This window comes from Equus asinus, chromosome 7, assembly GCF_041296235.1.
Source record: "Equus asinus isolate D_3611 breed Donkey chromosome 7, EquAss-T2T_v2, whole genome shotgun sequence".
NCBI classification, from domain to species: Eukaryota; Metazoa; Chordata; class Mammalia; order Perissodactyla; family Equidae; genus Equus; species Equus asinus.
Window position 1 is genome coordinate 99,949,343 of NC_091796.1, and position 19,269 is coordinate 99,968,611.

The 19,269-nt window shown below is 48.8% G+C and overlaps 1 protein-coding gene across 1 annotated transcript; it reads right to left on the minus strand.

The window, feature by feature from the left end:
- Positions 1-1,490: 1,490 nt before the first annotated feature.
- On the minus strand, positions 1,491-15,411 carry SERPINA11 (serpin family A member 11). Its single transcript, XM_014832150.3, has 5 exons — positions 15,270-15,411; positions 11,345-11,990; positions 6,808-7,081; positions 3,590-3,737; positions 1,491-1,845 (listed from the first exon to the last, which is right to left on the minus strand). Exons 2-5 carry the CDS (start codon positions 11,985-11,987, stop codon positions 1,642-1,644), a joined length of 1,269 nt encoding a protein of 422 aa, XP_014687636.3. The 5' UTR covers positions 11,988-11,990; positions 15,270-15,411; the 3' UTR covers positions 1,491-1,641.
- Between the last annotated feature and the right edge of the window lie 3,858 nt (positions 15,412-19,269).

The window sequence follows — 19,269 nt, forward strand, 5'->3', positions numbered from 1 at the left end:
AACGCCACTGTTGGAGAGGATTTGGGCAGATCATCAAGCATTTGAATACAGCTATTACTCACTTTTTAGTTCAAAGCAACAGAAAAGTATCACGCATGACATGGGGCTGCCCAGGACATGGGGTGGACCTTCTGGGGTTCATTCCTTTCTAAGAGAAGTGGTGTCCACTGCCAGGGGGAAGGCAGGGCCAGGTGGGGAGGAGGCGCCAAGGGCCACAGGGTCTGGCTGGGACTTGGGATCGTGTGTGCTAGTGTCTGATAGAGGAGGGATGTAAGACGGGCCAGGACAGGGCACGTGGTGGGGGTGGACCTCACAGTACCTTCCTGACTGGCCCCATCCCTGGCTTCACCCCACTTGGGCCTATCCATGCCCAGTTATCGGATGACTTTCCCAATCACCACTTTGTCCACATCCACATCTGCTCCCAGGCCTACAGCTGCTCCCCACCGTCTATAGGACAAAGTCCACACTCCTTTCCCTGGCATCTAAGGCCTCCAACCTTTTCCTCCAAACACCTCTCCAGCTGTGATCCTGTATGAGCTGATTATTGCTGCAAACCTGGTTTTCTCAGAACGTACCTTTTTCTTTCTTTCCCAGCTGCCCTTGCCCGCAGCGTGTCTCCTCTATCCTCCCCTGACTGTCTTGTCCTTTTCCCCTTTATTTAGGGCTTGCCTGTTTTCAAGATCCAACTTAAGTCTCACCTCCTTAGGATGGCGGTGAGGGTGGGGTCCTACGACTTGCGCTTTTGGGGATGGCTCCTTCCTAGACATGCACCACCTGAAGCCACCCCTGGGTCTTGGCACGGGCTTCATAGTGTGGATGGGCATTGTCACACGCACGGTACAGACAGGGAGCTAGGTTGGCATCCCTCTGTGTTGCTTCCCCACCAGCTTCAGATGAGTGCCTCTTTAAGCCTGGAGGGTCACACTTGTGGGAATGGGACTTCTGACCTCCAAAGATGCCCCATTGCAATCAAATACTGCCCCCAGATCCTTCCACTAACCAAGTTTGTGCCCTATACTCACTGTCCCACAGGCCATGTTGACCCTCCCACTTTCTTTCTTGGGGCTGCCCTTGGGCATTTGACCTCCCTTGCTGGATTGGCCCATCCTTGCACCATCTTCTCCTCATGGAGCGTGGTCGGAGCCCCTGCCTTGGCTCCAATCTCCCCTCAAGGTGAACTGACCCCTGACGTCTGGGCGATGACCGTGCAGGACGACCTCACTTCACTGTATAGCCAAGATCAGCCACTGCGAAGGGAGAAACTTGCTTATTCCTCCTGATGTCCTTGGTGCCTTTCCTGGGACCCTACCCCAAAGGACATCTAGGAAAGATCTGCAGTGGTGGCGGCAGTGGTGGACATCTCCCAGGAGGCCATAGCATGAGGCTGTTCTCATTCTCAGCTTTCTGACCATAGTGGACGCCAGATTTGAGGAGACTGTGGAGTGAACGGCTAACAGTTGGTCTACGCATTGACCCTCCCCTGTGAGCATCGCTCCTCAGCGTTCACAAAACCCAAGGTCAACTTTATTAGCATCTTTGCACACTGGTCCTCACAGCAGCCCGTGATACAGGCTGGTGCTGGCCGTCCTGTTTGTTTGAGGGGGGAGAGACAAGACACCCCCCGGCCTCCCACTGTGGTCACCCTGCGGCCGGGTTGACGACTTTTCCCAGGAAGAGTAAACTCTGAGTGGTCACCTCCCAAAGGAGCACCAGGAAAGGCCTGTTGAAATGGGCGTGTGGGGCCGAGGTTGCATTGAGAGACTGGGGCTGGGCGAGGAGGCCGGAGGCAGCCCCTGCCTCGGTTCCCCGCTCTCTCATGTCAACGGCTGCCTTGTGCGACACCTAGAAGGAGAGAAGAGGAGCAGAGTCAGCATCAGCTCAGGGCGCTTTGAGGGGACAGAGTCCACCTTGTGGGACACTGAGGAGACGGAGGCAAACAGCAACACCCTTCAGGTCGCACAGGCTCCCCCTCCCAAAGAAGCGACTCTAGACTTTATTTCCCTCCTCTCCTCATTTTCTCCCCCTCCGTCAGATCCTGGGGTTCACCCTGACGGTGCTATTGGCTCTTTGATGGGGAGGCAAATGGGCCTGAGCAGGGCCGAGGGCTGTCCGAGCAGGAGCCAGGCTGCAAAGCCCAGCAGCAGCTTCGAGGAGCATTCTCAAGCTCCTAGTGCACACGGCACACATCATTTTCTGCTCCGAGCTGCGCTTCCCTTCTCTACGCCCCAGTTTTCTCATCTGTAAAATGGCTCGCTTAGCCTAAGTCAACAGTTTTCAAAAGGAGCTCAGTGGAACCACTTGCCTAATGTGCCAAGCTCTCTATTGGTCTCTGGGAGAAGAATTCCTTTTTCTTAAACCTCATTTTTCACACAACTCCTTAAGAAGAAAAGATTCCGAGGCTTTAAAAAAAGTTGGAAAACTTTGGGCTTGACAATCTTGTTCAAGTCTAAAAAGCACTATGAAGAGATATACCTAGCATTTAAGGTCACCGTGAAAGGAATTCTTTAAAAGGCTAAATATTTTCTTTTCCTTCTTGTTCACGCTCTTCACTGTGGGCACGTGCACACACAGGCACACACACACACAGGCACACACAGGCACACAAGCATGCATGTGCACACACACGAGACCATGGCCCTATTGCCTTGGTTTCACCTTCCAAATCTCAGCTGGTCTGTTCCAAATAAAAGACAAAACTTTCCTTATGAAGTTCCTAGCAAAGACTGAAATGATAATTAACAACTATTGTAAAACAGAAAGGATAACAGAAAGGCAAACAAGGGACTTTGCGCCTTCTCTCCTGCGGAAAATTGCATTATTATCCTCAAATATTAACTCTCCCTTCCTATTAGAGGGTTCTCGATCCTCACCCATGCCCTGTGACTAGCAATGCCTTCTGCAGTTGGAGAACACAGACCCACCCCATTGATGGTGGTCTTGACTGTGGGACTTGCTTTAGTCAGTGAGACGTGAGTGGCCGTGACCTAGGCCACATGTGAGGAGAAGTGATAAGAGCCATTGCACATTTTATCTTGCTTTTTTCCTTCTGTTGGAGAATGGCATGTCCCAAGGAGGGGCTTCACCTTTAACCTACATCCTGAAAGGAAGAAGACATGTGAAGGAGGTCTGCAGCCAGGCGGTGGTGACACACCTCTGACATGGAACAGGAGCAGGAACTAAACCCCTGTTATGAGAAGGCACTGAGAGTTGGGGTTGCTTGTTACTGCAGCAAGGCTGACGGATACACCTCCTGACCATGCCCACCACTCTCTAGCTGTGACAAAGACAGACAGAGTTTCACTGCTGGCCCCAGGAGGAAGCGTGAGGAATAAAAACAAAGCTGGTCTCACACTGGGGGAAATTCTGGCTCTGTGGATGACCCTAATGTGTGTTACTCTATTCAGGACCCTGTGTCCCTGGTCTGAAGAATAGAGGGTACATGGAAAGGAAGCTGCCCACAAAAAGTCTCCTTAAAGACTGTGGTATTAAAGAACCAGAGCAGGGAGAAGAAAGGGCACCCTGAGTTGCAAATGCACTTTACGTCAAAGGAAAAAAGACTCCCCCACACGTACATGTGACACCTTACCCTGGAGATGGTTTTGTTGAGTTGCCCGGTGATTCCTGATAAGTCAGCTTCTAAGTTGAAAATGTTGGTGAGACCAATGTGGGGAAGTATCTCTTCCAGGTTATATGATCCAGAAATGGAAAACCTTGGCAAATGCAAGTCCAACAGGCTGGAGAGGGAATCAGAGAAGTGGGGCGGTCTCATTATTGAGGTCGCCACTGCCCTGTCTGTGGCAGCCTGAGCTTTGGGAGGGAGAAGTGTTTCCCAGAGTGAGGGGGAATGCGTCTTTCTAAGACACCACCTGCTACGCCAGAACGTTCCATGATCCAGAGCCTCCCTCTCTCCCACTGCACAGAGTATGTCGCGTGTGTGTCTGAGAAGACTCCTAGCACAGCCATATGTCTCCATCTTTACCACGTTCACGGAGGGCTTTCCAGGTGCCAGACACTGGGCTAGATTTTACAAGGCTTAACTGACTGAACCCACATAACGACCACATAATGTAAATATTGTTAACATTTTCCCACCTCCATATTTGATTTATCAGCAAGTTCTGCTGGCTCAACTTAGGGACTATATTCTAAATCCTTCTACTGGCAACCCCCTCATACAAACATGTCATCTGTCACCTGTCTGAGGCTCAACGGCCGTCGTGAGATCTGATGAGACATGGCGTATGTACGGGGTGAGGCACAAGTCAGTGGACTAACGCTCCCTCCTGTTGCTGGCACGCCTTCCGCATCGGATTGCCACATTCCCGGGTTAAGTTCACAAGTTTCTTTGACCCAGAGCAAATCTGTCCTTTTCTCCCTGGGATACTTCTTGATTGTTACTTGACATTTGCCAGGACTGGTAACGGCCAGCTTGGAAACTTCTGCCTCTAATGGATTCGGGTTAGAGACCCTAATTCAGGGCCACAGGTCATCGCCGGTTTAACTCCTGGGCCGGTACAAGGGACCAGCTGCCTCACTGACGTGGGAGGCACTTGGAAGTCAGGGGTTGAACAGTGAAAAGCAGAAAACAGACGCAGAGAACAGAAAACAGGCCCATCTTGGCCTGCTTGACAAAGTTTCCACAGGCAGCGCTGGGGGCAGGCCCCAGCCAGGGAGAGGGGTCGAGTAGAGTCTGGCAGAGGGGTGTCCCGTAGACAGCCCAACACATAGTAGGCCCTCAGGCAATGTTAATAAAGAAATGAACAGTGACCAGGAAGCATGAGGCCCCTGGGCAAGCTAGCCTTCCTCACTGCGGAGTGGAGGGAGACCTGGCAGTCTGAAGTTTGCGTGTCTGAAAGCCCATCACAATGCCCGCTAGGATATTGTCTCTCTGGTGCTAGAAACAGTCATCGGGGACATCTGAGATTTAGAAATGCAACTTGTGTTGGTTTTGATTTTTTTTTTTTTTTTGAGGAAGATTAGCCCTGAGCTAAGATCTGCCACCAATCCTCCTCTTTTTGCCGAGGAAGACTGGCCCTGAGCTAACATCTGTGCCCATCTTCCTCTACTTTATATGTGGGACGCCTGCCACAGCATGGCTTGATGAGCGGTATGTAGGTCTGCACCCAAGATCCGAACTGGCGAAACCCGGGCCGTTGAAGCAGAACGTGCGAACTTAACCACTGCCCCACCAGGGCAGCCCCTGGTTTTGATTTTTGAAGTCAAAGTGAGAACAAGGCGAGAAAGTCAAAATAGACCCTTCCTGAGGGAAAGTCTACTTATCTAGGAGATTCTACGCTACTTCCTCCTGTGATGAGGGAAGGGGCAGGCTGGCCCCAAGGAAGCTTGAGAATATGCAGCTGGAATCAGAAATTGACTAGAGCTCTGTAGCTTCACAGAAAACAGGGACATGCCCTTAAATCCTGGCCTCTGTCCTTGACCTGTTTCTCTTTTATTTACTATGTGAAATTCTGTTCAAAAACACCAGTTCTCTGTCCCTGGTTCCTCGGTGTGGTTGGGGTGCTGAGAAAAGCCTCCTTGGGCATGAGGGTGACCGGTGGTGGGCTAAAGGTGGCCATCAGGAGGTTTGCTCTATGCCCCCCACCCCGAATCTGGGTGGGTTCTGTGACTGCTTTGACCAATTGATTTTGGCAAAGTGACATTGTGCTAATTTCCGAGCCCAAGCCTTAAGAGAGGGGGAGCTTTCACTTCCGGTCTTTTGGAACACTCCTCCTGGAACCCTGAGCTGCCATTGAACACTATCAACTACCGGGAGCTGCTGTGCAGAAGCCAAGCTCGCCTGCATGGAGAGAGAGATGCCTGCCCAGCCCTCGGCTGAGCCAGCCATCCAGCCCAGACACCAAACTTGCAAGTGGAGGAGATTTCATTGCTTCAGCCCCAGCTACCCTCTGATTCCAACGCAAGAGGCTCCCCACAGAGAACCGCTCAGCCCGCCCACAGGAGCAAGAGAGAGAATAGACGGGTTTTTTCAAGCCATTCCATTTTGGGGTGGTTTATCATATAGTAGGAGAGAATTAGAACTCAAGGCCAGATTTCATCCCAGAGTACCCCATAAAGGAAGATATACCCCAAGAAGAGGTTAGATAGTGAACAGAATCTAGGAAAACAGAAAAGGTTGAAACTCCTGTGAAGAAACCACTGGCTAGAAAGGAGTGTGACAGAAGCGGGTAGGAGAGAGATCTCATCAAACTGGCACTTTGATTTTACACGGCTCTTCTTGATATTTAATTTAAGAAATGTTTTAATTAAAAAAAAAAGAGGCACTTTTAAGACATATACACTGTTCTGTGAGAGCCACAATTATTTATTTTATTTATTTATTTTTAATTTACACCCCCTTCACCCATTATGGGAGTCATAATTATGCTTAATAATTGTCCTTGATCTGATTTTTTGCCTATGCTTGACTACCTTCTGGTAGTAAATTATTATTTGGAGAAAAGGAGAAGCAAGAGGAAAGGAAGTTGGCCGGGAAGATGCTGAGAAGGATAAGAATAATTAACGCCTAGTGAGCACTTACCATGCACCAGGGGCCACTTGCCACGCTCTGTACATGTTAACTCGATTAATCCCCCACACAACCCAACCTGGTGGTTGTTATGGCCTGATTTTACATTTGGGGAAATGGGAGGCCCCAAAGGTAAGGAAATCACCCAAGATCACACTTGGTTGAAGGGCAGAGTGGTGAGCCAAAACTAGGAGTTGGGCTCTTGCGACCGGAGTTGATCCAGCCCTGCTGGGGTTCTTGAGCAAGGTCTGCTGGAGTCCTTCTGCTCTGATGCTTACCTGGGCAGGAGCAATTGGCCCCATTTTCTCAGGGTCTCTGGCTGCAGAGCCACCTCCACCTGCTCCATTTTCCCAGGGTCAGGGAGGATCAGCAGTGCCTGGGCGTTTCCACTGTATTCTATCTGGAGGACGGTGCAAGCCACGTCCTGGTCATAGAGGAACCGGTGCATTTCCTTCTGGTGCATCATGGGGATGCGGAGAGAGGTCCTCTCGTCCACAGAGAAGCTCTCTTGCTTCTGGGTCTGGTAGCGATTGAAAGGATGCTTCCACTTAGCTTGGGACAAAAAACCCACAAAACCATGAGAACACACTCTAAGAGAGCAAATCTGGGCAGACATACACCAAGCCACATGGGATTGGTGACTTCCTCTTGGACATCTAAGTATGAGGCAGAGAAGTGGCATGGATACAGAATCAGGGGTGCCATAATTTAGGCCCGGTTCAGCCACTAGAGCAAGTCGCCAGAGTTTGAGCTCTAACGGCCTATGATTTTGTTCCATTTCCGAACAACTGAGCTTTCAAGAGGCCAAAAGGTATTTCTACCAACTCAGCACCTTCCATGTGTGAGGCATCATCTCTTTAAATCTTCATCAAAATTAATATTAAACAAATATTATGATCTCCATGTGAGAGATGAGAAACTGAGTCTCTGTGAATTTATGTGAAATTCTCACTTTGAAGAGCCATCGAGGGGTAGAGCAGGGATTGGGGCCTGCCTCTGGCTCCCCAGCTCAGGTTCTTTGCAAACACTGAGTTGACCCCTCTCTGCCAAGCTGCTCTAGACAGCAGCAACCTTCTACAGAGTAGCCCAAGAGCCACCCTCTACCTCCAAACTCCTGAATATTCAACCAGACAAGGAGAAAGATGTCTGTTAATAAAATGTTAATGCAAAACTCATTAAGACATAGTTAGAAACGCAGAATCTGGTGGTCACAGTCTTGTCCACGTGTGTGGTATCTTTTCTCTTTCTGCTTATAGTCTCCACCCAGGAACCATCTCCTGACTTGGCCTCCTGAAAGCACTGGTCCTGGAGACAGGGAAAGGGCTGGCTCATCCCGTCCCTCATCCCACACCCTGTCAGTGACCGAGTATTACTGATTCTATCTCCAAAGCCATAACTCTATTCGGGTCACCACGATACTAACTTTGGACCACTTCCATGATCTCCTAACTTGGCTCTGCTCTCCCACCCTTCCTCCTCTCCAAACCATTTTCCACACTGCAGCCAGACTTTCTAAAATAGATGTGATCATATCACTCCACTGCTTCAGACTTTTTGGTATTTCTGGGGTCCTCTAGATAAAGTCAACATGCACCTGCTTACCTTTCCATTGCGGCTCCCCCTAGGCGTTCCCCTGTTGTGTTCTGTGTTCTATATTCCATCAAACTAAATTTGTTCCAGTTGCTTGAAAATGCAATGGTATCTCTCTTCCTTGGCCCTTTGCACATGCTGTTCTTTCAACCGGAACCCTCTTCTCTCCACCTCTCCCGCAGCCTCTTTCAGAAGTAAACCCAACTCATTCTTCATGTCTCATCTTAGATGCCTCCTCTTTCTGGAGAGGTGTCTCTTTTAAGAGCTCCATGGCACCCACACCTACTCAAGCAGAGTATCACTTTCCACTGAGTTGTAATTGACCTTTTACTTATTTACAACTCACATGGGAAGGTGAGCCACCCAAGGGCAGGAAAACTCTATCTTCTTCATAAATTTCCCCAAGAGGCTAGATAGCTCCTGTGATGTAGTCAGTACTTAATATATGTTCTTGAATGAATGAATGAATGAATGAAGAGCGTTCCTCAAGGCCTCAAGCACGAGGCAAGTTTAACTCAAAATCACTCATTCAGCAAACATTTAAAACATGCTTGGCCATGTCAAACTGTGGAGAATCAAAGATGATCGAGACTCAGGCCCTTGAGACTTCTGGTCAGCATCACAGACTGAACTAAAGCAGGAAAACCTACTTTTTCTGCTTAAACACTTAGAAAAGATGGATAAAATAGTGAATAACTAAATAAATACCTGAGGTAAAAAATAAGTAGCAAAGCTTTCAGAAACAAGCCAGAAATGCTTATGTCTGATTTGGATCTGAAGTCATCTGGCTGGTGGGTTATCAAATCAGATACAGCTCCTGAGGGTGGTGTTTAATGTCTTCTCAGGGGAAATAAATGAAACCTGGGTCTACACTTGAAGTGAACTCTCTGTACGTAGTCAGGAGCTATGAAAGGCAATCCCTCCTCCATCTGGGAAGCCTGAATGGAAAAACTCTTCCCAGGGTGCAGAGACCAGATAGGACAGGTCATCACATCTCTAGGGACAGAGGAGAAAGAGTCACCTACTCTGTATTCTTTGTTCTCATTACTGATTCAGTGCAGGAACTCCCCAATCTAGAATAGCTCCATGTTCTCATTATTCATTCAGTGTAGAAACTTACTAACCTGGAAATTAATACAAAACCAGTGAAACCAACAGGACTGGACCAAAGGCGAATGGGAAGTTGTCCCCTAGAGACACTTCCACAAGAGGCCATAAGAAACTCATACATACAGAAAATCTCCACTGAAGATGAGCTCAAAGCTGAAAATTTCAATCCTCTGTTGAGAAGGACTCAGCAGGGGTAAGAAAACCAAGAATTCACTGTTCAAGATCTCTAGAGAATAGAATAATCTAAAAGATATTTTTTAAGTGTGTTAAAAAAAAGGGAAGGAATAAAATTCATAAGGAAAGAATAAATCATTATGAGAAAATAACGGGTAGATTTGAGAAAAAATAGGAATTGTTAAAATGAAAATGACAGTGAAATTGAAGACTTGATGGATGGGTTAAACGATTAGACCTGACTTAAGAGAGAATTAGTAAAATGGAAGCTAACACGGAAGAAATCACCCATATGGCAGCACAGAGAGAAAAAGAGACATTTTCCTGGAGGGAGAAAATGTAAAAGATGAGCCTAGTACCCTTGTAGCATGAGAAAGTAAGGAAGTGCTCCTCCTCCCAAAAAGTCAGCAAAGGTGGAGTCATATCAAAGGGACACAGAAACCAACTGGAAGAGCTCCCAATGGCCAACACTGAAACATTATGAGTGAGTGAGAAAATGAAGTAGTATTGGATTATAACCCAAAGTATAAAATAAATATCCGTTAGACCATACTTATATAAATCAGTGATTGAATAAATAAGTGTGGGAGAAGAGGCGAATGTCTCGTGCAGAAGAATTCCGAATAATTTATGTAGACTCTCCTACTCAAAGAGATGGAGCATAACTCCCCACTCCGTAAGTGTGCGGTGTACATATTGGTTTCCTCCCAAAGAGCACAGTATGGAAAGGGGAAAAAGGGGACCTTTACAGGGGAGAAGTCTGGCAAGCATCACCTCAGCCAGGAGATCAAGGTCAACATCAAGAGTGATGTCACGTTGATACTTTGTGTCCTTGACAGGATGTGATGAGAATAGCGCTTTACCTCTGGGTTCTTCCTCCCCAAGTTCCATACTCTCAGTCTTAATCATGGGGAAAATATTAGACAAATCTCTATTGAGGAACATTCTACAAAATGCCCAGCCAATATTCCTCAAAACTGCCAAGGTCATTAAAAGCAGGGAAAGTCTGAGAAACTGTCACAGCCAACAGGAACCTAAATTGGCATGATAACTAAATGTAATATGGATGCTGAATGGGATCCTGGAATAGAAAAAAACGTTAGGTAAAAACTAAGGAAATCTGACTAAAGCATGGACTTGAGTTAAAAAAAAAACATGGAGGAGCGCATTTTCCTAGTAGCACATATAGAAATAAATGAAGCAAATTCAGGAAATAAAGGAAGCAAAAAGAAATGGACCCTAAAAGTGTGAAATGCTCAATGCATTCAAAATAAGCTATCTGTATAAATTAAGACGTGTAATGACACTCAGACACAAGTGCAAAGTAATATATACATTATGATGCCATTTGGGTAAAATTTTAAAACACGTAAACTGTATTCCATACAATTATGGTTACACACTCAATGTGCTAATGGCCTGAACAAATGGATTAGGAGGATCCACGCCAATCTTAGGATAGCAGTTGCCTCTGGGGAGGGGTGGAAGGAGGGAAATGGATCGGGGAGGGATCAAAAAGGAATTGAACTGCAAAAGGATTTGATATCTGCAAAATCATATTTAAAATAAAAATCTGAAGCAAATGGTAAAATGTTAATATTTGTTCAATCTTGGTGGGGGAGTTTACGGTGGTTTTACATTATTCTCTGTATATTTCTGTCTGTTTGAGATAGATAATACAATATTTTTTCTAAAAATAAATTATTAATAGAAAAATGAGATTGACTGCATAACCAAAAAAAATAGAATAAAAAAGAATCAAAAAAACTTGATAAGAGAAACCAAAAATTGATAAATCAACAAGTAGCAGTGTAAGAACACTATATAAGTACACAGCAGTGACCCCAAGAAGGAAGAGCTCTGAGCCTTCCCGGGCGGCGCCTTTTGGGCGGGACTGGAGAGCGAGGAGGGGGCGACAATTCTGCCGGAGCCGGCGCTCACCTTTGAGGAAGACGTAGTTCACAAGAACCATGAGCGTGTCTCGCGTGAACTCCTGGAGGCAGTCCACCACCTGCCCATACGTTTGCTTTCTCACGTAGTCGTTAATCTGCCTCCCGGTTGTGGCAGAATCTGTGAAGTTGGCGGAAAAAGCGAAAGCCCCATATCGCTCCCTGATGGCATCCAGAAAGTGCTGCCGAGGCTTTAGCTGCCTGTCCAGGAACAGGGAGTTGCCTACTTTGAGTTCATGTTTGGGGCTGGGCCGGTTAAGGGTGTGGATGAGGCTCTGGAAACCTCGGTGGATGTCAGCTTCCGGGGTTTCCGTGAGGTTGAAGCCGAGGCCCTCCAGGATCTGAGTCGGAGTGTCCCCTTGGGCCCCAAGAGAGAGCAGGGCCAGGGTGCTAGAGATGCTCACGGGCGAGAAGAAGATGTTTCCCGGGGTTTCTGCTGCCAGCTGCTTATACAATCGCAGAGCAAAGTGGGTGATGGCGGGTGTGACTTTGTGGTAGGCGGGGGCTGGCTCTGAGAGCTGGTCCCTGGGGGCTTGAGGCACCCCGAGACTCTTATCTCCATGGGCGGGAAAGGGCTGACAACAGACAGAGGCCAGGATCCCTGTTTCCAGCAGCCACAGCCACGGCGGCCCCATCCTCTGAAAACAGATGTTGAATGTGTCACTCTTCTCATAAAGAGCTCCATGGTTCCCCATTGCTTACACGACAAACCTCACATCCAAACTGAATACCAGGGAGGAGTCAGGAGGGGCACTGCGGAGGACGAGGTGGTGGCTGAGCAAGCAGGGCTCCAGACTTGTCCCCTGAAAGCTCCAGTCAGAGCTGCAGCCCCTCAGATGAGCTTTACATATTGATACGGCTGTAGAGTCTGTTCAGAAGAGACTCCGGGCTGTAAAACCCTTCCATGGTCTATTCTCCCCGCATCCTTCCCTCCTTTCTTCCTTCCATCTTTCCTGCCCTCCACTCATCCTCCCTCCCTCTCTCTCTCTGCCCTCCCTCCCTCTACTTCTCCTCCCTCCACCTTCCTTTCTTCCTTCCTTCCTTTTCCTTTCCTCTTTCCAGTGATTCCTTCAGTCATTCATTAACTTTGACGGGTTGGATTGACACTCAATACTATGGAGCAAATGTTCAGGACACCGCGACAACAAGTAGTGCTGGGCCTCCCTGGTACCTAGGCAGGGCCACTAACTATCATCTTGCCCATTGGAGGGGATAGGATGACGTGTGCTGCTCCTGGGTCAGGCCCCCATAGAAAGGGGGTGCCCTCTATTCTCTCGGTCTTTCATTATCCGGAGTGTGCATGTGATGATCAGCCATGGAGACCTTATGGATGAGGGCAGCCCCCGAGGGGTGGGAAAGCCACAGGATGGATGCAGCCTAGCAGGGGAGACGAGAGAGAGATCAACTCGGCCTCCATCAAACCTGTTATTTCAAGTACCTCTTGACACAGGCAGCAGCTGAAACCTGTATCTTAATTGATGCAGAGGTTTAGGAAAGATATCTGCAATGGGTTGAATTGTGTCCCCTCCAAATTCATATGCTGACATCCTAACCTCTATGAGTGACTTCATAAGATGAAGTCACTGGTGTGGGCCCCCAATCTAACGTGACCAGTGTCCTTATGGAAAAGGGGAAATTTGGACACACACACACAGGCAGAATGTCACATGAACGTGAAGGCGGAGAGCAGGGTGATGCTTCCACAAGACAAGGAACACCAGGCAAAGAACGCCACCCTCGGGACCCCGGGATTGCCAGCAAACCCCCAGAAACTGGGGCAGCAGCCTGAGGGAGCAGACCCTCCCTCGCAGCCTCGGAGGGAAGCAGCCCTGCCAACAGACACCTTATCTCAGGCCTGCGGGCTCCTGAACTGGGAGACAATACATTTCTGTGGTTTAAGCCATCCAGTCTATGGCACTTTATTACAGCTGCCCTGGGAAACTAATGCCATGTATCTTGTGCTTTAAGTTATAAAATGCACCAGAAGACCCTTCGAGCCACCTCGGGGAGGTCAAAGGGAGGCAGGAGCAGGAGACCCCTTGCTTCAGGGCCAGGAAGGCAGCTCCAACGCGATGTGAGACTGCAGTGTAGACAACGCTCGTCTCTGCTCGCTCTGCCCTGTCTAGTGCCCTCCTTTCCCTTTCCCTTTTCCCTCCACACACACGTCCCCTCGTCCCTGCAGAGTGCACCCCACCATGTAGCCACTCGGACTCCCGGTCTTGATGTCTTCAGGAAGAATATCGTCCCCCTGCTCCCTTCAAAAGTGACCCCTCCATTGTCCCATTCCACAGCGGCTGCCCACTGCTGACCGCCCTGATCCTCGTTGTTTGTCTGTCCTGATAACGCTGTGTTTTAAGCAGCACTTTCAGTACCTTTTGCCCAAACCAGTGGCCTCTGGATCAATTACAGATGCTGTGACAGTGTGGCACAGAGCACATTTCTGGAGATGGTTTACAGCACCTGGTGCCTTAAATGCCTCCCAAACCCCAAAGGCCAGTTGTGGGGGGACAAATGCAGCCTCATTATCGGGTATGTTGAAACACGTTTGCTGGTCAAAGTCCTGCGGGCACTGTCCCCAGGCCGCATCCTCCCTCCCTCCCTCCACCACAGCTCCCTGTAGCTGGCTTCATGACTTTCTCCACTCAGGCTGGATTTTCTTTTGAGGGGAGGTTTGGAAGAAGCAGAACAATTTAAATATTGGTCTACCCTGGGAAAATAAGAGTTACAACTATGACGAAACCATTTCCAGTTTATTCTTTTCACCCAGTGGAACTCACCGCTGTTTTCTACCCTACAGCATCCGAAAGATTCCCAGACTCACAGAAGGATCTATTTCCTGAAAAGGAGTGACTTGTAAGGCGGGGGGCTTGGGTTTGAATCAAGATTCAGCAGCAACTCACTGTGTGACACCACGCAAAAGAAACTCTCTGAATAGGTGGTGTTATTTGCAAAATGCAAATGACCATGCCTGCCTCCTGGGGGTGGGGTCTCTTAAGGAAGACAAGACATACAATGTATAAAGCATCTGACATGTAGCAAGTAAGCAATGTCAATTTTCACCCCTTCTACCAAGGCTGGGTGTAATTACACCCAATTTATTTCTTTCTTCCTTTTCCAGAAGGATCCCAGAGGAAAATTAAGAACCCCTTTAATTAGCTACAATATTTCATTTACTGTGTTTATTTTATGGTGAGGATATTAGATACTTTGTATCATTGGTTCCCAACCAGAGGTGTTTGCTCATGTAGGGGGAGGAACATGTGTGGAGGGGGTGGGGCGGTATTTGGGGTCATCTCAGAGACTGGGGGAGGGGTGCCACTGGCATTTAGGGGGACAGAGTGAGGCGTGAGAAAGCTCTTCAAATGCCAGAATAGTCACACGTGATGATGAGTGGTTCTGCCCGAATGCCCCAGTGCCCCTGTTGAGAAACGCTTGCTTTACTTCATTTAATTGAATCCTTGTGAGAACCTGAACACATAGGTGGTGTTATCTCTGTTGTACATACAGGGAAACTGAGACTCAGGGCCCAGACCAAAACCTGTTAAGTGGAAGGGGCCAGACTCAAATTCCAGGCCAGGGCTCTTAGCACACACCAGTTTCTAGCAAATATGCTACAGCATTGTCATTTTGCTTTGGGGTGTATTGTTCTGATCTCTTATCCAGCTGCTGGGAATACTGGGAGCTCCTCTCTCAACATATTTGAAGGTCAAGTTTTTACGAAAGGTTATTTAAATCCTGACATTCCTACTTCAAGCCTCAGAAGCCGCACATGATTGCGTTGTTCCTTTAAGGGACTCACTTCTCCCATTCCGGCTGCCAAAGCGAGGAGGGGAGAGAGAGAGAGAAAGAGAGAGAGAGGGAAAGAGAGACAAGCAGCTGCCGCCCTGCCTGCATTTCGGTGGGCGCATGGTACTCACAGCAAGGTCCCTGGGCTGGGGCCGTGGGTCTTCAGCACTGCATCGCCTCGTGCCCGCAGGAAAATGGTGTCTGACGATCAGAGCAGCCTGGTCAATATTTGTCAGGTCGATTCCTGGAACTGGTATGAAGACAACAGAAGGGACTTTTTTTCAAAGTATCTGTCCTAGCTTTTTACAAACAAACGAGTGGATTGTGAGTCTGACCTGGCTCGGGTTAAGGCTGTTCTGATAGTGGTCACGACAGCAAGGGGGGTGGTGTGATTGCTGCTGATCCGTTCTTGGTGTCTGGGGTGTTCCAGGCAGTCTTCTTTACGGACCCCTCACAATACAAATGCCAGACAGGCAGGATCATCCCAGCTTTACACACGGCAAACCGAGGCTCTGAGAGGTTAGACAACTTGCTGGCTAAGTGGGTGGTGGGTCCCTAATCAGACGATTACTCCGCAGCTCACGACCACAACCTACCATCCCAGTATTTTCTTGATACTTATTTTGTATTAAATAAACATAATCCATGTAGAGAGAAAAAAAGACTGGAAGGAAATTCAGAAAATATAGCAAAATCTTCTCTCCGTCTATTCTGAAAGCCCCATAAAGTGGGATCATTGACTCCTGTTCATCCAGGTTATCACCTGAGATCTCAAATGAAGCCAGGAGCTAAAGGAGTGTTTGTTTATGAATGAATCTCTCAGTGTTGGAATTGAGGTGACTTTCACACTCTTCTTTTCGTATTCTCCTAATTTCTCACTAAGAGCATGTATCTTATTTACAATAAGAAACAATAAAATGTGTGAAAAAGTAGGATTATTTTACTTTTCATAAAGCAAAACAAAACCTCGTCCAGGTTGGCACAATGGTTTCCAATCGAGAGACACTTTTAAAATGTAAAGGCTCCCGGGAGAGTGAATCTGATTCTCCAGTGGGATGGGGCTGCAGGTGCCCCTGGCCTGGCTGGTGTGTGAGGCAGGAGAAGGCCCCAGGGGGAGAGCCGCAGGTCTCACAGCAGGACTCCATCAGCGCGTGCTGGGAAGGTGGAGGCCGAAGACATTAGGGCCGGGCACCGATGGGGTCTGCTACACCCGCCAGCAGTGAAAGTGTACCCTTGGGTCTAGAGCAGTGCTGAGAAACCTCTGGGTGTTTCCTAAAGACACATTTGTAGTTTGAATAAACAAGAGAATTGAAGTGTATGGCCAGAGTTCTTTGTCACCTAAGAGGAATCCGGTTCACTCTTGGCTTGTACACAGAATCTGTGAATCTTTATAGGAACCTGTCACATGCTAGGGGAAGAGGAAATGACACTGGGAGGCCTGCATTTGGGATCCCATCCCAGACCCTGTCATAGTAGAGCCCACTTCGCAGAGCTGCGGTGGGAACGAAATGTGGTTGGATGTGGTTGGTGTCTACACGGTGCCTGGCCAGGAGCAAGCACCCAGAAATGGTGACCATTAACACTACACTGTCATCACAAGGGCCATCTCATCACCCGCAGTCCACTGCCCACCCTTCAGCAGAAGAGAAAAAGGAGAGTTATAGACAATGAGACGATGTGAGTTCCATGCAACCCAGATTCACCCTCGTGACTGCAACCTGTTGCATTCTTGTGTTAATCAGGGTTCTCCAGAGAAACAGAACCAATAGGATACCACACACACACACACACATTTACATATAGAGAGAGAATTGGTTCATGTGATTATGGAGAATGGCAAGTCCAAAATTTGCAGAGTGGGCCGTCAGACTGGAGACCCAGGAAAAGCGGGTGATGCAATTCGAGTCCTGAGGCTGTCTTCCCATAGAATTCCTTCTTGCTCAGGAGGGGTGAGTCTCTGCTCTACGAAGACCTTCAACTGATTGGATGAGGCCCACCCACATTACAGAGGACAATCTGCTTTACCCAAGGTCCACCAATTTAAATGTTAATTTCATCCAAAAAACACCTTCACAGCAACATCCGGAATAATGTTTGACCACATATCTGGGCACCATGGCCCAGTCAAGTTGACACATCAAATTAACCATCACACATGCCATGTGGGGGTAGGAAAAAGGATGCGCACCACCTCTTTGGGGTGCTTAGCTCTGTCCTTGGAGTGAGCATCTTTGACCTTGACACACAGACACATTTCCTGTACATTCAATCTCGGAGTCAAAGGGCATGCAAATGTGCCCTGACACTTCTAGTGAATAGAAGCCCCTCTCACCTTTAACTCCACCTTGGAATCATGCCAGCTCGTCGCTACAGTCAGGAAGCAGCCTGCCCAGGCCTCCCGTGAAGGCACCGCATGCTATGGCACCGAGCTGGTGAGATGGTGTGGCTCACCGTAACTGCTTGGGCCAATGGGCTTTGCCAAGTCTACAGAGTTGACCTGGGTCCCCGCTGCTTCTCAGCCTTTTTCTTGCACGTGCTGATCATCTTCTTGTTGTGTGTATCACTGCCCACCTCCTTTTAGCCTGTGGGACCCCGGGCCCTAACGTCCTCTGTGTGTACCCTTCAGCATATGAGACATTAGAACTGAACATTATCTGTGAGTGCCCTTTAGCATGAGGGACACCAGACCCTCCTTCTCCTCCGTGATCAGGAGGAGACACGAGGCCCTCAACGTCTTCCATGAGCACCTTCCCTCTCAGCCTTCTCCATCGTCTGCTTGGATAGGAAACACCCGCAAGCATGGATCTCTAGGCCTTCCTCCATGTGGTTATGCTGCTGACACCACGTCCTCCACATTTTCTGGAACAATCCACCTTACTGTTCTTCTCTCAAGTAAGCTCCTTCCTTGAGCTCCTTCTCCAAGCTGCTCGTGTGGCCCATTCTCAGGCCTCACCTCTCTTGGAAGCTGGGTTGTAAGTGGCGATGTAAATGGTTAGCTCTTTTCTTGGGTGTTTGAACATAGTTGTTAAATGAATGAAAGTTCAGGCCTTGAAGTGACTCCTCGGGTAACAAATGAGATTCCTTCAGGGTCACATTCATTCCCAGAAAACACTTGTGTCTTCTCCTAAACCCCACCACAGCTAGACAGTTGGTGGATTCCTTGGGCCCTGTCCTCTCTCATCCAGCCCCTGGCTCCTAGATCTGATGGAGCTTTCTCCAGGTGGCTCCAGCTTGGTCATGTCACTACATGGCTCAGCAGTCTCTCGTGCCCCGTCTTGGGCCTCCAGTCTCAGTCCCAGCCTTGTGTTTTCTGCATTGAGCCTTGGCTCTCCATCAGAGTAGTTCTGTTTCACCTCTGGCCTAGTCTGCCACAGCTTGCTGCACTGAGCTAGCCTACCCAGGCAAGGTCTTGTATCTCAGGTTTCACTCTTGGGTCAGTGTGTTTGGCCAATGTCTTCGCCAGCTATGCCCATGGCCTCTGGGTCTGACCTCCCTTGTCAAATGACTGGCTGCCATCAGACCCCATGATCCCATATGATCCCATATGATCCCATATGTCTAAGGCAAGTCATGGCTAGCCAGGGGGTACCCAAGTCCCAGCCTCCCCTACGCACACACACATACACACACAAACCCCTTCCATGCATGACCATCCTCCTGTCTCTTCCCTTTCATCAGTGTCACTTCCTATCCAGTTGGGGGCAATAATAATTCCCTCATCAGGGGTTGTTGTAAGGATGAAAAGAGGCCAGGGTCTGGGACAGAGGAGGTGCTGCCAACATATTTGGGGCCCCTGCCCTCCTAGGCACCCCACTTCCCCTTGGGGCTGGGTGACCACAGGGAAGCTCACTGAGGGTGCTGACACTTCTTCTTTCCACCCTCCTCTCTGTGGCGGGACTCTGCCTCCTCCTGGGGCTGCCGGGGGAGGTGGTATGGCTCCTGTTGTATAGATGAGGGGACAGGCTCGGGCTCCGACTGCCAGCTGGGCGGGGAGAAAGACTCGTGGGAGAGCCACAGACTGAAGTGGGCCTCCCACACCCTGTTCACAGAATTGCTTCCCTGCATATGGCGAGGCTGTTCTAGGACAGAAGACACCCTAGCCCAATGTCCCTAGCAGGCCGCCCAACCCCT

Bases quoted from the DNA above. Each gene is read 5' to 3' on its own strand.
- SERPINA11 (XM_014832150.3), bottom strand. From the start codon at position 11,987: ATGGGGCCGCCGTGGCTGTGGCTGCTGGAAACAGGGATCCTGGCCTCT. The intron at 7,082-11,344 runs GTGAGCGCCGGC...TTTTGTCCCAAG, and splicing joins GAACTACGTCTTCCTCAAAG to CTAAGTGGAAGCATCCTTTC. The intron at 3,738-6,807 runs GTAAGCATCAGA...TTCCCTCTCCAG, and splicing joins GGCCAATTGCTCCTGCCCAG to CCTGTTGGACTTGCATTTGC.